General features: G+C 37.5%; 1 protein-coding gene across 5 annotated transcripts in view; it reads right to left on the reverse strand.

Moving 5' to 3' along the window:
* Window positions 1-21,890, reverse strand: part of Oscillin (glucosamine-6-phosphate isomerase Oscillin) — a 229,630-nt gene that overhangs the window by 116,063 nt on the left and 91,677 nt on the right. For all 5 annotated transcript variants that reach the window (XM_067142661.2, XM_067142658.2, XM_068226590.1 and 2 more), the window contains exon 3: window positions 12,670-12,771. In XM_067142661.2, the coding sequence (XP_066998762.2) occupies window positions 12,670-12,771 (102 nt within the window). The remainder of the gene's footprint in view (window positions 1-12,669; window positions 12,772-21,890) is intronic.

Raw genomic sequence — 21,890 nt, forward strand, 5'->3', positions numbered from 1 at the left:
TTTTTCACAATGGCACTAATAACGTAAGGCAAGCAAGAATAGGTACGAACATAGTTTGGGATGTGTGGAATATGGTTAATGCAGCATGGGAGAAGCCTAAGGGAGCAGAGAGAGTGGGATACTGTGTAGGAGGAACACTGACCATATGGTGATCGGGGATTTAAATGAGGACTACAACTGGAACCCTTCGATCAACACCTATAAAATTTCTACCACACTGTGGTCCAACATCCAATCTCCATAACTTTGTAGACAGCACTTATGAAAAAATGGCTGAAATGTATGGGGAATCCACAGCTACCCATTCATCACGGCTGTACCCAGAAAAGGCCTGAAAGACTGAAATCAAGAAATCCTCCATGGAAACTGGGCAAGAGATTGATTCAACTGGATTCAATTTTGTTCAAGCGTGGCGGGAAGATTGGGCCACCTCCAACCCTGACCCAACTAGGACTGATAGCAGATCCTGTCAACCATCCACCTGGCTTCAATGTACCTAGGAGAACCTGAACTTCCATCAACCGTATATGGACAAATCATTATTTACTGTTGCAAGTATTTAATTATACAATATGATTATCAATACATCACTAGATAAACAAAATTTCAGTTCAATGAAATATTTTTAATAATAACTACAGTATTTTATCACTAATCTTTTCAAGCATGGTACTGCATTTCCTCCAAAAGCTAAGAAAAAGTAAGTTTACAGTTGGTTAAGCAAAAATGAAGGCAGGACTCTAAAGGTTTATCAGTCAATCACATTCTATATTTTCACTTGATTATCATCCTTTGAGAGAAGGTTGCTTTGCAAAAGTAGGTAGAAGCAGCGAATAGTCACTTGAAGAGCACAGATCTCAAAGGAGAGTGCTTGACCAGAAATTACCATCAGACACTCTTGTTTATATATAAGCATTAAATTTCATGGTCAGGCCTGTATTGATGGATATGACTTACTGGGTGCACCATTGTAACATCGAAGGGTAAGCTTTCTCTCTTTTAACAGTCACATTGCCATGATTTTGTTTCAATCTGGTCAACTAATTTTCTTTCTTTCTTTTTCTTTAAGCTATCCCCCCATTAATGCCCTTATGGACGGATAGGCTTGCTTTATTGTACTGTGATACAAATGTTCCAGACATTACTTTGCATATCCTCGGCACTTCATTCTGAAACTACCTTCTTCCTCTCTTGTTCTTCACATACTGGCTGCCATCTTGGTCGATCACCTGACTCTCCCGCTCCCCTGGTGTCCATTCCATTTCTCATAATTTCCGGAACAAATTCACGTTCATATAAATACATGCCACCAGCCTAACCCAGCAGGTTGAACGAGAGCCCGTTCCCTGCTGGAACTGTGAGGACATTATCTTGGACAGAGCTGGTTCTCTACTCCATCTACTGCAACTATTTTCCAGGTGAGATAGAGAGCAAATAATGTGACATATCTTTTCTTATTATTCTATTTGTCATTGGTGACAGAGTTGGGGAGTCATCGACTTACAGGCTACTATTTTTCATTCTGTGTCAACAGGCTACAGACTTTCTGAACAACTCTAGGCTCACATTGTCATTCAGTGCACTTGAACTGTTCTAACTCTTTAATGTATTATGCAAATCCTCATGTGTTTTGGACAACTCATTGCCTCGTGCGTCTAACAACAAAATTTTCTGGACGTGTCTATCAGTTTCCTTTACTTCTTCCAATCCCCAGCCTATCCTATATCTTGTTTGATATTTTTTTGTACCAATCACAGTATATAGATCCTTGAGATATTTTGTATAAGAATTTAACAACCTTAGCTTCTACTTCATTATTTGTCTAGCAGTTTTTAGTGAATTTGATTGTTGATCATGTTAAATGGGCTTATTTTCTTACCTAAATTTATATAGCACTTACTTATTGTCCAAATATACTCCCCTGGCACATTAGTGTTTGTAAAATTTCCACCACAGATGTATATATGGGCCTAGCTCAAGTGATTTTACTAAAGTTTTTTCATCACTTTTATTTTTGGTAATGTAACCACGTAAGTATCTTGGGCTAACATTTTTGTGTAACTTATCTTAAACTTGCATTGGAAATTATTCCTGCAATTGTTAGTTGTTATCCCCTGCTGGTCGGAAATGTTCATAGTGTATTTATTGAAGTAAAAGTAACTGTTATTATTGAAACTATCACTTCCTTTAACTATATTTATCATTGCCTTATTATTTTCCACTGTGTATGCTTGCTATAATAACTGTTTATTATTATTATTATTATTATTATTATTATTATTATTATTATTATTATTATTATTATTATTATTATTGCTCTGTTAACTTGTTCTCAATTAAGATGTATATAGGAAAATATTTAATATTTATTTCCACCTATTCAATACAATACAAAATGTTGGCATTTAAGTTAATACATTTTTTAAATGTGAGACATGTTTCGCCTCTTACTGTGAGGCATCTTCAGTCACTATCAAAACCTTCTTATTTTTGTCAGGCATCAGGTTAAAATTATTCTAAAATGATCCATCAAACAAACTTATGAATAAGATATCCTGAGTCCACCCAGCTTTTGCTCCCGTAAAGCAAAGCAAAGTTGGTCTGAAAACAGACTGATGTAAAGATCGTATCGTATGGGAGGTGACTTCCTTCTAACAGAGTAACGTTGAAACGAACATAACTGTCTATTCTTCTCGAAGCATTTTTCAATTACCTGACGCATACTGAAAATCTGATCCTGACAGGCCCTCTGTGGTCTGAAACCACACCGATTTTTGTCAAACTTCCTCTCAACCACAGATTGCACTCTCCCTTCCAAGATGCCAGGGAATACTTTGCCTGGTATACTAATCAATGAGATCCTTCCTGTTCCCTTGCTTATAGATAGGTGCAATTACTGCTTTTGTCCAATCTGAAGGTACCTTACCAATACGCCATGCTAATTTTAGTATTCGGCAGATAGTAGGCTCGAACCCTACTGTTGGCAGCCCCGAAAATGGTTTTCTGTGGTTTCCCATTTTCACACCAGGCAAATGCTGGGGCTATACCTTAATTAAGGCCACGGCCACTTCCTTGCCACTCCTAGCCCTTCCCTGTCCCATCGTCGCAATAAGACCTATCTGTGTCGGTGCGGCGTAAAGCAACTTGCAAAAGAGAGAATGCTAATTTTATTACTCTATGAACCCATTTTATCCCTGCCTTTCCACTATATTTTACCATTTCAGGTCTAATTTAATCTAATCCTTCTCCTTTATGACAATGGAGTTTATTTACCACCTTTTCCACTTCCTCAAGCATTATTTCACCAACATCATTTTCCTCCTCCCCACGAGCTCGGTTGTTCTCGTCACCATCAAGATGATTTCCTTTTACGCTGAGAAGATTTTCAAAATAGTCCCTCCACCTGTCCAGTGATTCCATGGGATCTATGAGTTCACCTGAATTACTCAAAACACTGTTCATTTCCTTTCTCTCTCCCTTCCTAAGATTCTTTATTACTGTCCAGAAAGGTTTACCTGCTGCCTGACCTAGCCTTTCCAGGTTATTACCAAAATCTTCCCACGACTTTTTGGATTCAACAACTATTTGTTTTGTTCAGTTTCTTTCAGCTACGTACAATTACCTGTCTGCATCAGTCCTTGTTTGGAGCCATTTCTGATAAGCCTCCTTTTTACGTTTACAAGCTGCTCTCACTTCATCATTCCACCAAGATGTTAACTTTTTCCCATCTTTACACAGACTTGTTCTTAGGCATTCCCTTGCTGTTTCTACTACAGCATCCCTGTATCCACCCATTCTCTTTCTATATCCTGAATCTGCTTACTGTCCACTGTTCGGAACTTCTTACTAATCATATCCATATACTTCTGTCTAATTTCCTCGTCCTGGAGATTTTCTACCCTTATTCGTTTGCAGACAAACTTCACTTTCTCTATCCTAGGCCTAGAAATACTTAGTTCACTACAGATCAGATAGTGGTCTGTATCATCGAAAAATCCCCGGAAAACCCGCACATTTGTAACAGATTTCCTGAATTCGAAGTTGGTTATGATATAATCTATTATGGATCTGGTACCCCTAGCCTCCCATGTGTAGCGGTGAATAGCCTTATGCATGAAGAATGTATTTGTAACTGCTAAATCCATACTAGCACAGAAGTCCAGCAAACGCTTCCCATTCCTATTGGCTTCCATATCTTTCCCACATTTACCAACTACTCTTTCATATCTTTCAGTTCTATTTCCAACTCTCACATTGCAATCACCCATTAGCACTATCCTATCCTTGCTGTTGACCCTGATTATGATGTCACTCAATGCTTTATAAAACTTGTTAACTTCATCCTCATTTGCACTCTCACATGGTGAATACACTGAGATAATTCTTGTCCTAATTCTTCTAACTGCCAAATCAACCCACATCATTCACTCATTTATGTGCCTAACAGAAACAATGTTGCGTGCAATAGTATTCCTGATGAACATCCCTAACCCACACTCTGCCCTTCCCTTTTTAACACCTGTCAAGTACACTTTATAATCTCCTATCTCTTCCTCTTTATCTCCCCTTACCCGAATAGCATTTACTCCTAGCACTCCACATGCATCCTCTTTGCTGACTCAAGCAATTCTAGTTTATTTCTTCCGTAAGCCCCATTAATATTGATAGCTTCCCATCGAATTCCATTTTGTTCGCCTAGCGTTTCCAAGGAGTCCCTCGCCTGTCAAATGGGGGACTAATACTCCCATAGGTCCGAGGCATGCTTAAAATGTTCTGAGCTTGGTAAATTCCATGAAGCAGGATGCTACCCTACTTACACATAGTCCAAGTGAGGATCTGTCCTCTAATGGTTTAAGGACCACCGGTGGATTGTGTAGTCCTAGCCGCCTGAGCACAAGGAGGGCCATGACTCTGGATATGTCCGAGATGCCCACTCCCATTCCGTAGCAACTTGTATCCTGACTCTCAGGACCACTTACTAGGCCACTCAGCCGTTGTCCATGGTTCACGAACTAGGACACAACTACAGTAATCCACACCATGTGTTTTTTGTTTTACTATATCAAAAGAAATCAAGAAGTTGTTTCAGGACTGTAATATTTGGTAAGCAGTATATGTGTCCAAAGATTGCTATCCTCCATTTTCGCATCGTGTCATCAAAACTTTCCTTGTAAAGTACTGAATTTAGGCAAAAGTCTTCACTGACCATTAAATCTGGTTATTTTAAAATTAATAATTGTCCAAAGAATTCTTCTATCAACTTTATGCAGTTTGTTGTTGATTGGGTATTCAGTTCCTTTTTTTTTTCTTTTTTCTTTGCTAGTTGCTTTATGTCGCACCGATACAGATAGGTCTTATGGCGACGATAGGATAGGAAAGGCCTAGGAGTTGGAAAGAAGTGGCCGTGGCCTTAATTAAGGTACAGCCCCAGCATTTGCCTGGTGTGAAAATGGAAAACCATCTTCAGGGCTGCCAACAGTGGAGGTCGAACCCACGATCTCCCGGATGCAAGGTATTCAGTTTAAATAATGTTTCAGTTGCATATGTTGCTTCTGGTTTAACGATGGAGTAATAATGTCAAAATTTAGCATTAATCGAAAGAGACTTTCTTGTACAGTAACTTGGCCAGGTAATTTGTTGTGCTGGTCTCAATTTTGAAGTTCTACTATCTATTGATGCTTTTTTGTTAGCATTCCAAGTTATAATCGCACCAAATTTGTCTACGACCTTTATTTTCTGAGTACTATTTAATATAATATGTTAAGTGTCAACCTGAAAAGATGGCATCATTTCTGTTTTCTCAAAATAAATTTTCAACCCAACCTTCGCTGCTAATCATTTCAATTCCTCTAATTGAAATTTAGCTTCCTCAATACTATTTAATGTGAGACAATTCAGCCGAATATTTCTACCAATCTTAACAGTCGGTGGACGCAGCTTATTCCATTCACAGATAATGTTTTCCAGCACACAAACAACAATGGGGATAATCCATCTCTACATTTTGTATTTCTAAGAGTGACCGCAATAAGGTTAACAACTTTCCTATATAAACTCAATGGATCGTACTGATCACTAAATTTTTGCTCCTAATCCTTTGATATTTTATAATCCATTTTAGGACTGATAATTTGTTCTGGACAGCTTCGTCCTGGACGAAAACCACCTTGATATTCACCAAATTCACTATCGAGTTGTTCATGAATTCTGGAAGATAAAATCTTTGAGAAGTCTTATAAGTGATATCCAGCAAAGAAATTCCTTGATAATCACTAGGATCTGATCTGATCTGTCGCCTTTTTTATGTAGTCGGTGTAAAATTGCAACATCCATTCTTCAGGCAATTTTTCGGTATTCCATATGTCGAGATGTTTATGTAAATTCCGAATAGTCTGTACATCTGCATTCTTCCGAAGTTCTGCTACTAGTTGTTTCTCTACCTCCACTTTAAAATTAAGTGAATCAATAGCTGCACGCACTTCATCATAAACTGGTGGTATGATCTTTTCCAGGTGTTTTATTTCTGGGATAAAAATCAAATTCAAAATAATTTTCAGGTTCATCGCTATTAAGTAGTGTTTTGAAGTATTCAGCTAAAATTATTTCACTGTCATAATCATTATGGGCTGCCTTTCCATTCGTATCCTACATCAGAACAGTAGGGAGAGTATAATTTGTTTGGTATTGTTTAAATGAGTCGTCCAGTTGCAAAACCCATTATGTCCATTTTTTTCTCAAAATGAGTTATCACTGCCATTGTATGCTCATCAAAATACACAATCCAGCAATGTAATACGTGAGGAAAGGCCATTTAATCCATACGTTTAAAAGTGACAACGAAACTGTTGCAAAAATCGTTATGTTCAGCGTGTGTTATGCAGCAAAACTCGTTATGTCGCAGAACCCTGTAAGAAGACCATACTTACACGAACAAAATCCCGCAACTGTGTGATAAGAAGTGAAGTAAACTATAACAGCGATTGTGGTGAAAGCAAAAAGCATATTGAACCATGGGAAACCCTTTTCTGCTATTGTGCCAGTACCAGTGGAGGAAAGGGTTCCTCTTAAGAAAGAAAAGCTCAACGACCTGCACACATTGCCGCCCAAACATTACGGGAAAGAGTGGATATGGAATGATGACCTCACGTTCTACAAGGCACTGTTTGACCAGTGGCAACTTCAAACAGTGAACTGCCAGACTATGACATTGATATGGGAGATTTTGTTGAGGACAATAACGGAATGTTAATATAACTGTACAAAATGTTAAAGAACTTATAAAACGTTTTGAATGAGTGATGATTTCTTGATGTAATCGTAAAATCAAAGAGCGGGGATTAGTTATCAAAACATTATATCCTATTCTAAATTATTTCCATTTATGCTATTTTCATAGTGTAATAGTTTCAAACGTAGCTACTAAAACACTTTCACCATAAATCTGCACACACTATTCCATATACTGCTGCACATATCTTTTATCTCCACAAAACTGCTGCAAAACTCGTTATGTCCAAAGGTTTTTTTGCAAATAACATGGGTTCTATCAGTTAAATTTTGTGGATATTCTGCGGTATGACGAAGATGAACGCTTACTGTTTAATTACAAAATTTCAACCTCCTATCTTTGTTGCATAACAAATGACAGTTTTTTGCGCTTCCTGAAAAATTTGTTTGTCTGCACATAACGGGTTTTGCAACTCGACGATTCAAATGTCCAATAATAGTCTCTTGTTTTATTGCATAAAATGAATTTCATTATAAACCCTGAATTGTCGTACATATACTTAAAGGTATGGTCAAATGTTCCACCTTTACAATACTAAAAGTTTGTATTGTTTTGCCATTGGAATTAACCAATGAAGGTTAAAATCCCCGACCCAGCCGGGAATCGAACCCGGGACCCTCTGAACTGAAGGCCAGTATGCTGACCATTCAGCCGAGTCGGACATTCAATACTTACTTGTTGTACCCTAAAAAGAGTTACATATATTTGAGACCAGTTTCGGTCTTACTAGAGACCATCATCAGTCAAAATCAAAGTTAAGGCAAGACATGAATTATAAGAGATAAAATTTATGAAATAAGAGTACGATTTTGATTGATGATAGTCTCTATCAAGACTGAAACTAGTTTCCAATATATGTAACTTTTTTAGGTTACAATAAATAAGTACTGAATAGGTGGAAACCTTTCAGCTCTTGTTTTACATTATATCCACAGATAAGTCAAAACATGGGTTTGCTTAATTTAACCCCTCTTTACTGAGCACAGTTCTGGGAAATCTGGTTGTTACACTTGGCAGGTTCCCCTCATTAGTTAATAAACCGGTACATTGTTGTGTACCTAACTTAACTTTCACTTTGATTTTCTTTCATTTGCTTCTAGATGGGGAGTCAGCATCATACTATTTCTTATGTAAACTAGAGCATTGTCTTCCCAAATTGCCTTTCTCTGTCACAGCAACACCAGTATTGAATATCAGATACATGCATTTATTCTTGGATATCACAAAGAAAAGTTCATGTTGCCATTCTTCATGAACGGTATGTTTTTCATGTTTTAGTCAAACTCATTTTCAGTTCTCAGATTTTTATAAATTTACTATCTTAAAATCAAGTAGTCAATTGTTTAATTTGTTTTTATCGTGCTACGTTAAAACCTCAGAAAAATAGGGCTTCATTAAATTAGTTAGACTAGTATATATATCTTTTATTTTATGGTTTCCAACGATGGTAAAAGTTTGAGAAGAGTGTTTTTATTCAATGAATAGCGATATGCTATGTTAAAAATTAAATAATTGAGAAAGAGGTTCAACCTACTCAATACATAAGAGAAAGAAATGTAGTCATTACATTCTTATTTAATAGTAATTAGAAATGGGACCGGTTTCGACCCTAGTCCAGGTCATCGTCAGCCGTTCAAAACATAAAAAACATGAAAAACAATGCATATGAAAAAGATTAAATGAACTCTGGATCAGTATAAGATGAAATATAAATTGATGATGGGGGTAGAAATTGTGAGTCACTTAAAAGAAAACAGTACGTAATATTATGAATGGTAGTATGGCACACGCAATGATAGGTAAAGTTTCACAATGTTTATGAATAGTGGAGAACGGTCAAATGGGTCAGTTTTATTTGAACATTTAGGCTTTGAGGATTGTTCCGAGGATATATCCAAGTCAATGAGGAAACCTGTCAGTATTTTGTGTGCTAAAATTCGATCACGCTGGACAAAATATAGTAGAAAAAGGGACAAATTGCTGAAGTACAATAAAAGTTTGTTCGAGAAGAGAATGAGCCTTGCAGAAGGACGTGCATCAAGATGAGCCTGCCAGTACTATAGCTCATTCCATGTTATGAAAACAGTATTGTTCTTATGACAACGGGGTTGCCGTATCGAACGGCTCCGCTCAACGCCATCACAGGAAAACAGCAGCACATAAATTTGTGAAATTCAGTATGTAAGTTCAAGACAAAAGGCTGAAGAAACTAAGCTACAAATTACTTTTATGAACTAAAGGAGATGTATGGTTTACAGGGGCCACTTTTGGTTTCTACAGAATCAGAGGTAAACTACGGCACGTAAGAAACATCAGCACTGAAATATAAGGCAAATTGCGAGAGAAAATAGACAAATAATTTTATGGGCTCGAGGGGCGGGGGATATATTTAACTGAATTTAATAAATTTATCCAGACAATAAAAGCTAGAAAACAGACGCAATAAATAAATACTGCAGATGACTACAAAAGATCACAGTATTTATCTCAAAGAAATAAATCATACACGTAGGCTTATCGCATAACTCTCACTCAACACAAAACATTTACGCACTGATTTAAAGCCTAAAATACACACGTAATAAATAAATACCGTAGATGACTTCACTGCAGAAGTTCAGGGAGGAAACGCGTCTATTGGTTGATATCCGAAGCAAGGTGCTGGCAATACCAATGATGGAAACCGCTAGAAGATTCTTCAAAGAGGCTTCCACTTCTGCGGATATTACTGGAGTAGATATAAATTTAATAAACCATCTACGTGCCATCGTAGAAACTCTTTCGTGTAGGTATGCCATTGATAAAGTGACATTTGGCATGTACGCGAAGGAAACTGTACAATTGTACTTACAAAAATACAAATCGTACTACATACTTTGTAACTTTGCATAAACTCTTGGTTCATGGAGAGGAGGTCATTAGGCACTGTATTATACCTATTGGACAACTCTACGAGGAAGCCCAGGAGACCAGGAATAAAGATAATAGGAAACCTTCTAGAAAGACACAAATACTGACATTTTCCATAGGCTTCTTATATCATCGGACCCTTATATTACCAGCTTAGGGAAATCAAGGAGGAGGAAGAAGATTCCGCTTTCACGAGAAGTGCTCAACTTACTGTCTGAGCCTCCTGTATCTGGTTCTGCCGAACGAGATAATGACAGTGACGATAGCGATTCTGATGTAACTGCATCTAATGAATAAACTGTTTGGCAAGTACATGTATTCCTGTATCTGTTTTTAAACATTCTAAAGAGCATGTCAAACCATTAACATCTATTTAATTTATTAAAGCTATAACGAAAAATGATTAAAATTACAAAGATTACTAATTCTATTCCTGGCGTAGTAATTTGTTCTTTGTACTTGATTGATCACACAATTATCTCCAATAATAGCAGTTACATACTAAGTTTTATGTAAATCGGTCCACTAGTTTCCGAGATACGATTTTTGGCCGGCTAGATTCCTGAAATTACGCACTGTGCCACGGTATCCCCTGCCTGTCATAAGAGGCGACTAAAAGGGGCGACCAAGGGACGATCGAATTAGAACCATGAGACTACTTGTAATTAGTACCATCACACGGGGAACACCATGGGTCGCCTTTGCTTGCGAGTAGTACCACTATGTTAGTTACACAATAGGTTTGTGATTAGTAGCAGCAGAGTGTGAATCAGGATGGAGTTTTGCAGTACCCGTGATTAGTACATCTATACGCAGAACACCACGGGCTTACGTTGCCTATAGTTAATACCATTATGTAAGAAACACTACAGGTCTGGGCGTTGCCTACAATTAATACCACTATATGAACAACACCGTGGGTCTGCGTTGCCTACGATTAGTACCCACTATGTGAGGAACACCACAAGATAGTACAAGTCCCTATGATTAGTTCATCTATGTGAGGAACACCATAGGTTTGTGTTGCCTGTAAGTGGCGCTGCAATGTGAGAAACACCATAGGTAAGCGTTACATGTGTGTATTACATTATCTGTGAGTAGTACCATAATGTGTGAAATACCAAGAGTCTATGCCACTTTTGATTAGTACTGTGTAACATAACAAATATCATGGTTCTACTTTACTAGCGATAAGTACTATTATGAGGGGCCGATGACTTGGATTTTGGACCCCTTTAGACAACAAGCACCATCGATTCAGGATTGTACTTTAGAAGCAGTCCCTTGGTCAGTAATACTATTGTGTTACAATAGTTTCTGGGAATGTGGAGCATTGCAGATTGGATCCACTAGTTGTTTTAAATTCATATTCATCCTTCGTCATCACGTTCTGAATTCTGGTCAGTAGAGGATGATTTTGGACTTTTAAATTGTCATTATATTTTGTCTAATTTTGTACCATTAAGGGCCGATGACCTAGATGTTAGGCCCCTTTAAACCACAAGCATCATCATCATCATCATGAAACATGGACATTATTAGATTTTAAGACTGTAATATATGACAAACTCAAAAAGGTGGTTTCTTATGATTGTGATGTACTATTTTAATTTGTTAGTGTAAGCAACCGAGGATAATCCATGGATCAAAACTAGTATTGAAATTTAGATGTGAATAAATAAATTTTATAACATGTATAGTATTGATTAGGTGGGAATATCAGAAAACTCTGTAACTGTAAGTCATAAACCATCAATACGGAAAAATGAAACTAATCACACATGAACTTGGACATGCTGGCTGGACTGAGTAAGAGATGAATGACATGCGGCTCACAAAACTCAACCCCTGGGATGCTATATATTGACTGAAGTGGAGTGCAGGAAGATAGACCCCACTTACATGGGAAAATTCTAAGATGATTTTTACATATGACTTTACTTGCCACTTGTTTGATCCTTTCCATTATTTATATTGACCCAGTGGGTTCTTTTTCTCCTTTTGTGTTTGCCCTGGATTCCTAGTCATTTACCACCTGTATACACCTTTATCTTCTCGGCTCTTCCTTTTCCCTGAATTTATCTGGCTTTTTTCTTATCTCACACTTCCCATGTAAAGACTGACAATCTGTAAAGATGGTACCTCAATGAGCAGGGAAAGCCACTATCCTGATGAAGTTGGGAAGCAGAAACGAGCTTAACAGGCACTGAAAGAAATGGATGTAAAAGAATTAATAGGGACTGATAGGAAGACAATGTGTATAAATATGTTAAGATAGCATAAGGACCGAAAATGGTCAAATTTTTTGAATCTGAATTTGTGGAGATAGTCCTTGACCTTTTGTGTTTTCATGTTTGTCCATGTCTCCTTTTCTATTGCTCCCTCTATTGGTGGTGTCCTGTCGTGTTTATCTTACTGTGTGTTCCAAGTTCCTAATTTCTACAAATGATCTTTAATAATAGAAAACTTACCAACATATTCATCCATATTGAATGTCTTAACATACTTGAATGATATTTTTCCTTCCTTATGATAACGTATTAGGTTTTTATACATCCCCAATGGAGTACTTCCTGCAAAGACAGAAAGAAGAATCACATAGTAATAAACAATTTGCTTTACATTATATGCACAAATTGCACAACACAAATTATGCCAATGTCAAATATAGTACAGCTATATTCAATAAATAACTTGTCAAAGAAGACAATCATATGATGAGAAAAACAGAAAAGTGGTAGTCCATACACAAGTATGTTCATAAGAAAATAATATGAGAAGCATCACAGAAATTAGCGGTAGTATAAACTCCGTACATATTTTAGTTAATTATGCAAATGAAAAGAGGTATGAATGGAAAGAAAATAGTTAATATTCCACAATTTACTTGACACACACAAAAATTATATACAGTCAAAACTCAATAAAACAATATTCAGGGGACTTGAGCAGGGTTATTGTTATAAGGAGGTTTTGTTAAGAGTGACTACTCCAGTACTGTACCTACTGTACCATAAAGTGCAGTATATACAATACTTTTCTGATGAAAAAGAACATCAAAAGACAAATAATGAAACATATTTTATTCTTTCCATTTATTAGTAGAGTACCGTATCTTACTTCTGTGAACAGATGAATTCATTTCTCTTAACGATTCTCTTGTATCTCCTCTAATGCAATCAACTGTTCCGCTGAAACACTGGGGATTGAAGATGCTAATTGCTGGATAGTTTCCAAAATGACTGATTTGTTCCATCAGAGGATTCACACTTATCACATCACTGTCATCATCAGAATCTTCAACAAGCAAATCGCCCTTTAACTCTTTGATGATAGAATTTGTCAGTGTATGCTTCAAACACCAATGACTCATCTACCAGTTACTGCTGAATATACCTCAAGATCACGATCATCATCCTGCACATTTTTATCCACCACAACACTCAACAACATCTTAACTTTCGGAATCCTTGGTTCATTCCAGCAGTTGGCAATAACATTCAGCTCTACACTGTTCCAGGAACTAGTAATCATATCAGTCAGCTTCACATTCAAACTGTAGGGGTTGTCCACCTTTCTTTCAATGTTTGTGATAACATGTTGAACTAGACGTGAATGGTATTTTGACTTGAAGTTCTTAATTATCCCCATGTCTTGTTGTTGAAGGATCGAAGTACAGTTTGGGGGAGTAGCATAGTTCTACATTCTTCATTACTGGCATGCTATTATATAAACATTAGACTCAATTAAATGAAGGCTATCATGTTTCTAAGGAGCATCACAATGAACTTGTAGATAAGAATAAACTGATTTTAAACAGGATAATTAACTGTATCAATTTTTGCGAAGCACATGAACCACTTCTTCGAGGACATAACAAAGGTGATAATACACACAATCTTGGGGTATTCTTGGATCTGTTGTCAGAACTAGCAGCATTAGACAGCATTCTAAGTGATCACCTTTTCAATTCTAAAGTGTCAAAAAATACCTTGAAAACAATTTAGAATGAATTACTGGATTGTACATATGTTCGGGATCTACAGAGAGACAATGGTGGTACAGGAAATACAAAGAGCTAAGTACGTAAGTAGCCATCCAGGCAGATGAAACTTCAGATATGTATGTCAAATTAGTTATACTGTTGCGATATATTTCTCGTTGTGACCCAGTTGAGAGATTAATTTCCTTTTTCCGTATTCAGGATCAAACTGCAGACGGTTTAACGTCAGTTCTGAAACAACAATTAGAACAGTACAAGCTAGAACATAAGTTAATTGCTCAGTTCTATGATGGTGCTGGTGTGTTTAGTGGGGGGGGGGGAATGGGGTGCAGGTAAAGTTGACAGATACATTTCCTCATGCACATTTCATCCACTCTTATGCCCATCGGCTAAACTTGGTAATAAAGAAAGCGTGCTCTACTGTGAAATCAGTGAAGTTGTGTTTCATCAACATATCAGGATTTTCATAATTTTTTTCTGTTTCTTCCAAGCTCACTGATTTATTAAGATCTGTCTTTGGCAGTGCGGTTCCGAAAACTATAGAAACATGCTGGAATTTTTATAGCAGAGTTATCATTGTTTATTATACAATCTTCCTGCAACAACTGCAGGTTGCCCCAGGACAAAGAGTACCGTTACAACAATAATTGATATAGATACAGTAGATAATGAGACTGTACGGTTAAGTGTAGGCAAAAGAGTGAGGCACGTCAAACATTTATTTGAGGTCCACAAGCATGGTACTTGAAAATCATGATGGACTTCTTGAGTGTGGTAATGGCGATGTTATAGATCAGGGCCTTTCAAAACGCCCAAAATCTCATGCGTGCAAATCGAGGCACAAGAGCTCCGTGCACTGTGCATCGGTCCGGCTCGACTCGGACCAACGCTTCGTCTCTGGGCTACTCGGCTCAACTCTGCTCGGATTTGGAGCGCTACGGAGCAAGTGAGGAAGAGGGAGACAGGGGGAGCGAGCAACACAGGCGTAGGGGAAGAGGGAGACAGTACTATTGCTTCAAATCAAGGAGTGGGGGTCTGCACTCTGGTCAACCAAGCAAAGTCGTCTTTTGCACTGTGCACAGTGCATGCACCCTGAGAGGCCCTGTTATAGATGAAATCTCTATTCAGGCCAAACGTATTGCATAAGTTGACAAAAAATGTAGGTATGGTTCCTCGTGCACCTAACATCAAGCCAATTACAGAGATGGATGAGAGCTTATACTTTTGCTCATAGAAGTCCACCATTTCTTCGTAAATTCTTCTTTTTTCCGCAGTGACCTCTTCTGGATTGTTTTCATTGGTCTCAAATCTAATTGTTGGATCAATGATGAAACCTTCAGAACAAGATGGCTTAGAAGCAACAATGTCAATGCGTCTGTTGCTTCTTCTGTTGGAGAGACCGTGTACTTCTCCATAAACATTACAAACTTGTCCTCTCAAAGCGTTAGCTATCACTGACCTGGCTACATTATGGCATGAGGTGCACAGTAATTCACCAAGTGGACAAGCTCCCAGGACATGTGAAAGAGTTTGGAACTCTCTGTAGCAGTTCTGAAACAACAATTAGAACTGTACAAGCTAGAACAGAAGTTAATTGCTCAGTCCTTTGATGGTATATCTGTGTTTAGTGGGGGGAGGGACTGGGGTGCAGGTAAAGATAACAGATACATGCTGTTGCCCTGGAATCTGCCAGGTACAGCATGCACAGCAGAGACAATGGCATTCATTTTTCTTGCATCACGCCATTCACTGCAAGACAATCCTTATTGATCACAAATCCATGTATTCGCTGGAGTATACTACTTAAATAGGACTACACCTTTGCCTTTATGCTCTTTCTTGCTCCAGTTGTCAAAAGCTCTTCTTTTCAATTTGAGTTGAACTTTCTTTGTATCTACAAAACCCTGCCTTTTGTCTCGAATATATTCCGTTTCTGCTACATTCAATGCAGTGAGGCGCGTGCTGATTTCTTGACATAAGTTTCTCATTGAGTTTAATAAAACGTTATTGGAAGATTTCAAATAATAATAATAATAATAATAATAATAATAATAATAATAATAATAATAATAATAATAATAATAATAATAATAATAATAATAATCGTATGGCCTCAGCTACCGTGTGCAGACATTTCAATTTCGACGTTCCATTTTACTCTATGCCCACTAGATGGCAGACCGAGTAAACCAAAACTCTCTTGGGCGTCTATGGCTGAGATTTAATTAATTTTGTCGGGTAAACACCAAATGTGTCACCAGAGATCTTTTAAATGCCGACATCGTACGACATGGAGTGTCTAATGGACTTTTTTCCGCCCTTCAAAAATCCGACTACCTCTGCCGGGTTTGAACCCGCTATCTTGGGATCCGGAGGCCGACACTCTACTGACTGATCCACAGAGGCAGCTGGAAGATTTCAAAATTTTGCTTGCATGAATATATTGCAGATATATTTCCCATGATGCACAAAATAAACCCAGACCTTAAAATTTCATGTCAGCATATGGCATATCATTCGAGACATCCATGGGAAGTTGCAAAATTTCCTTTAATGCTTCCTTAACCATAATATCGGCATCATTTATAAATTTGACTGGAATCTTCTGTGGTGGTACCGTCTGAAATTTATATACCAAACTGGGTCAGATTGATGTGTTTATGATTACAAATTTTTGATTGGAATGCAAAAGTGGCGAAGAAATTAGTAACTCTAGGGTGGTTTTGAGCTTATTTATGATCTCGACAGACTAATTTCATTGGAGAAATTTATACCCAAATACTTAAAAGATTCTCCTTTCTTCAGACATGGTATCTGTTTTTCATCTGCCGTGAATAGTTTTTCTTCTGATAGGTGACCATGTATGATGCATATTCCTTTACATTTTCCAATACTGATGTTAAGTCTTGAGCCTTTTCCAATCTACTTGCACAACGTAATTTGTTTATGCATATGACTAATTAAAACTTTGAAATAAAGAGAATGTTGTAGCACTTCATTATATGCGCACAGTTATTTACACCATCACATGCACATCGTCATTCTGATTTAACAGCTAATGTTGTGGCTTGCTTTGCTTTCTTCAGGGAATGTATGTTTATATGACATGCTTCAGAACTTCTGGTCTTCAAAATAGAAATGACTTCCCGAGTTCCACTGAATATCGATGACCTGAACTGTGCCTTGTTGTTCTTAATCAGGCTAAAAATTCGTTCACACTGGATTATTATGTGATATGGTAAGAACAGACAGCATGAATCTAGATATCCTGACATATTTATGATGTTGATCAGCTCCACGGATATTCAACTATGCCCATTTTGATCATTGGTAGCTTGGTTACTTTCAACACTAGATAAGTTGTCTATCTGAAGACCTGCAAACTGGCTTTGGAGTTCATTCACAGTCATCTCTTGTTTAATTTTCTCTTTTACACAAAATAACAGGAAACTTCTCCAAAAAGAAATTAACAGAAGAAAACTCTGCTTCTTTAATGGCATCAAGTTTAACAACCAGTGCATGTTTTAGCACATCATTCTTAAAAGTGAACTTGTTAACCATGCAGTCACAGGCTGCACAGAATTACTTTCTGACTGACTAGAAAAACAGATTAGTTTTCACCTTGTAGCATCTTAATCAAGTTTAAGGTTTGAATGCCAATAACCAATTCTTCCATCATTCTGATTCTGGATTGGGTGATACTGGACATCAAGCAATACAACCGTTTAACTATACTTGGTTTGACAAACTTGGCGAGTAATTTTTTTAAAGACCCATCATTAATTCAAACAGTACATGTATATGTAGGGAAGCACTCTCAAGGCTTGTCCGACCTTATCAAATAATGGGATAGTCACCTGTAAAAAAGTACAAAATGCTTTGTTTAGGTCAGAGGAAAGATATAAACAGCTTTTCTTCATGAGATGTAGTGGGATTCACTTTCTGAGAACAGGTGAGACATGTTTGGAAGAACATGTCATTATTTTGGCAGAAGATGAGGAGGAATCACAAACACTCTTCATCTGTTTGTCATCGGATCTACTGTGTTCTGTTTTGGGAACAGTAAAAAGAAAGATAAACTGGCAGATATATTTGGAGCACACACTACCACCTCATACTTAAAATATGAAAGAAGTGGATCCCACTGATCTAATAATCTGTTTAAACACCTGGCTAAGGATAACCATCCTATTCACACATGCTTCAACAACTTCTTTGTTTCTTTTCCATACATACTTCCAAATTTCTGAAGATGTTCTTTTCTTTTGGCACTCTTCTCCAAGTAGTAGAAAATATCAATAAGAATCTCATAAATTGTATCTGGTAAAGTTGCAGCAGCTTTTTTTTTTTTTCAGCAGTTTAATTAGATGGCAGCTGCAACCAATGCCAAAAATATCCTGATGAGCTTCTTTCAAAATTGCTAGAACTCCATTTTTCTGTCCGATCATAACAGGAGCAATGTCTGAACAGAATGCCAGACAGTTCTTAATTGGCACTTCATTTAATTCCAACTGTGATAATAGCAGCTTTCCTATGTTGCCCCCTGTTGAATCCCCTTCCAATGTCCTGTGTTGCAGTAAGCACCATTTCATTCAGGACACACGTTTTTGTGTGACCACAACTATACTTCTTAGTGATTTCCAACATAGGAAACATCTTTCTGAAAAAAACTCCTACATGATCAGCTGCACTCAATGGAATGTTGTGTTCCATTAAAAAAAAGTAAACAAACACTCAGCCTTGATTACATCGTAAACATTATCTCCAGCTTTGGCAAAATAAACCTGTTTATTTTCTGATTTTCTCCCTTAGATTTCAAATTACCAAGATGTTTAACACACTTCAGATGATTAGTCAGGTCATTTTTGCTGCCATGTGCTATGTTAATATCACAAGAGCATACGGAACAAAATGCAAAAATGTCTCCTTTCCTAGATTTCAGTATACATGGGAAACCCAAACAACAGATTTCCCTAAACATCTAATGGTAACGTTTTTCGCACATTACTCACGATTACCAATTAACAACACGATCAAACAAAATAAGCAACAAACACAATTCACATTACTTCGCAACTAAATAACCTCAGCTTCACAACACGTGGCAATAAATATGAAGCAAATTAACAAACATAATTCACATGTTATTCCGTAACTACAACATGACTCACACTTTGTAATTCATGGTGAAGAACAAAATAACTCTTTTTATAAAGGATGGTAAAGGTTATTGAACAAAAAGAACATGCGAACTATTATCCACGAGTCAGCCTCTTTCAACACAAATTGATATTGATTCACTAGGATTTAGAATGCATCTTGCATTCCAAGTCAAAGACTGTAACGATCAGATGAATATAAACCAGAGCGATGTATCAAATATTTGCTGGTCACACCGCATGTATTGGCATCCTGTGGAAGCTTGTTCTGGCACGAATTTTAAAAAGAAGATCTTGGTATGTAAAATCATAAAATATTATAGTTCATCCATAAAACCAAAACACCCTGCCTTTTCCGTAAATTTTACGGAAAAACCGTAAAGGCTGGCTGGTATGTAGGCCCATCTGTGATTTCTGCTTCATCTGGTGGTGATGAGTTTGGGTTCTGTTGTGTGTTCTGTGGTGAACTTCACTTTTGGTTCTGGGCAGTGAAGTAGCTGTTTAAAGTACCGTATTTCCTTGCATATTAGACCCCCTTTTTGTTCACTTTTATAACCACAATTTCCTCCAATTTTGTTCAGTGAACACATGACTTCTGGCTATAAAGAACTATATTGTAAATTTTACATTATTCTTTACCAATTTTATGACTGCATTCTGAGCCTTACTGGCTACCTTCGTTGGTAGGCAGTATTTCAAAATTTTAAAAATAAATATAACAATAAATGGTGAACACATGACTTTTAGGCCTATATATACTGTAAATGTAATCAATTGGCTTTATTTATTCTTATATGTCATTCACTTCATATCATTAGCTCCTCTGATATCATAAAGTCAAAACAAAAAAAACAAAAAAAACAAAAAAATTGGATGGTTTAAGTTGACAAATAGTGTAAAGCAAGGAAGTGCCCTCTCACCTCTACTATTTATAGTGGTGATGGATGATATAATACACAAGGTAGCACAGACCATTGGCGAGAGAATGAAAGCAGTGTTGTTTGCAGATGAGTGGTGAACCACTTTTCAGGCATGCCCACAATGGAGGTGAGTTGCATGCACCTATTTGCCACATACCAACCTCCCTGCAATTCTTAAATCTCTGGCCTTAATTAAGGTACAGCCCCAGTATTTGCCTGGTGTGAAAATGGGAAACCACGGAAAACCATCTTCAGGGCTGCCGATAGTGGGGTTCGAACCTACTATCTCCCGAATACTGGATACTGGCCGCACTTAAGCGACTGCAGCTATCGAGCTCGGTAACTACGAATTACAGACTTATGCATGACTCTGATGCATGCCTGCACTGCGCGGTTCAGATGGACGAAACTATTCATGATGTCACTGAAGCTGAAGTACAGACTGTACCCGCAACGAAGTGGAATCGTTCTTCTGTGAAAAATTACGTTGGGGGATCTTATATGTGAGGTTTAATTTTTTTAAAATTTTTTTTGTCTCAAAAAATCAGGAATGGGGTTTAGTACATGAGGAAGTACACTATTCATTGTTTATCATGACCCTGCCATCTTTTTCTTAAAGCACAAGCTGGGTGGTTGGTATTTTGAGAGATTCCTCCTGAATGTCCAGTACAAATCCCTCTTGTTCCCAAATCCTGCTCTACTGTGGCTAGTTGTTCTTTATCAAATTTTCTTTCCCCCCCCACTCTTAGGATTTTTGATAGTTATTTTGCCTTGTTCCTTAAAACTGTTCAAATTTTCCCTTTTCAGTGAGTACCACCTCTTCCATGCTAGCAGCTTGAATATGTTGCTTGTTCACACCTACTCTTCCACCAGGGATGTTTGTGTGTTTTCATGAGAGTCATCGTTATCTTGGCTGCTTCTATCATGGTCTGCTGCATCTGATTCCAGTCGGTTGTTTCTATATCAGTTACCTGTTACTGTTCTGTTTCAGCTTTCAAATATCAAATCTTAGTATCTTATTGTTTTAGTATTTTCACTGCCGCTGGGAATGAACTTCACCTTGATGGTTGTTAGGTAATGATCCGTTCCTAAGTTGGCTACTTCCTTGACTTTAACATTCATAATTTCCTTTTGTCTTCTGTGAGAGATTGCAACATGATCAATCTAGTATTGAGCAAGTGGCTGCGCAGCTTGGGTCACATAGCTATCAGCTTACAATTGGGAGATAGTGGGTTCAAATACCACTGTCAGCAACCCTGAAGATGGATTTCCATGGTTTCCTATTTTCACACCAGGCAGATGCTGGGGCTGTACCTATCTTAATTAAGGCCACAGCTGCTTCCTTCCTATTCCTAGCACTTTCCTCTCCTATTGTTGCCATAAAACCTATTTGTGTCAGTGTAATGTAAAAAAAAAACAAGTGTTAAACTTAAATCTGGTATTCTCGCAGTAGTTTGTTTGATGATGCCCGTGCCATTTATTTCCTTGGCAGCTTCTTGAAATGGGTGGACATGAGTTTCAAATTAAAGTTCCTACAGAACTCTATAAGCCTTTGCCTATTTCTGTTGGTTCTTCTACAAGCTGGGTATTCCTGCACTATTTTCCTGTAT

The sequence above is a fragment of the Anabrus simplex genome, chromosome 3 (assembly GCF_040414725.1).
Source record: "Anabrus simplex isolate iqAnaSimp1 chromosome 3, ASM4041472v1, whole genome shotgun sequence".
Taxonomy (NCBI): domain Eukaryota; kingdom Metazoa; phylum Arthropoda; class Insecta; order Orthoptera; family Tettigoniidae; genus Anabrus; species Anabrus simplex.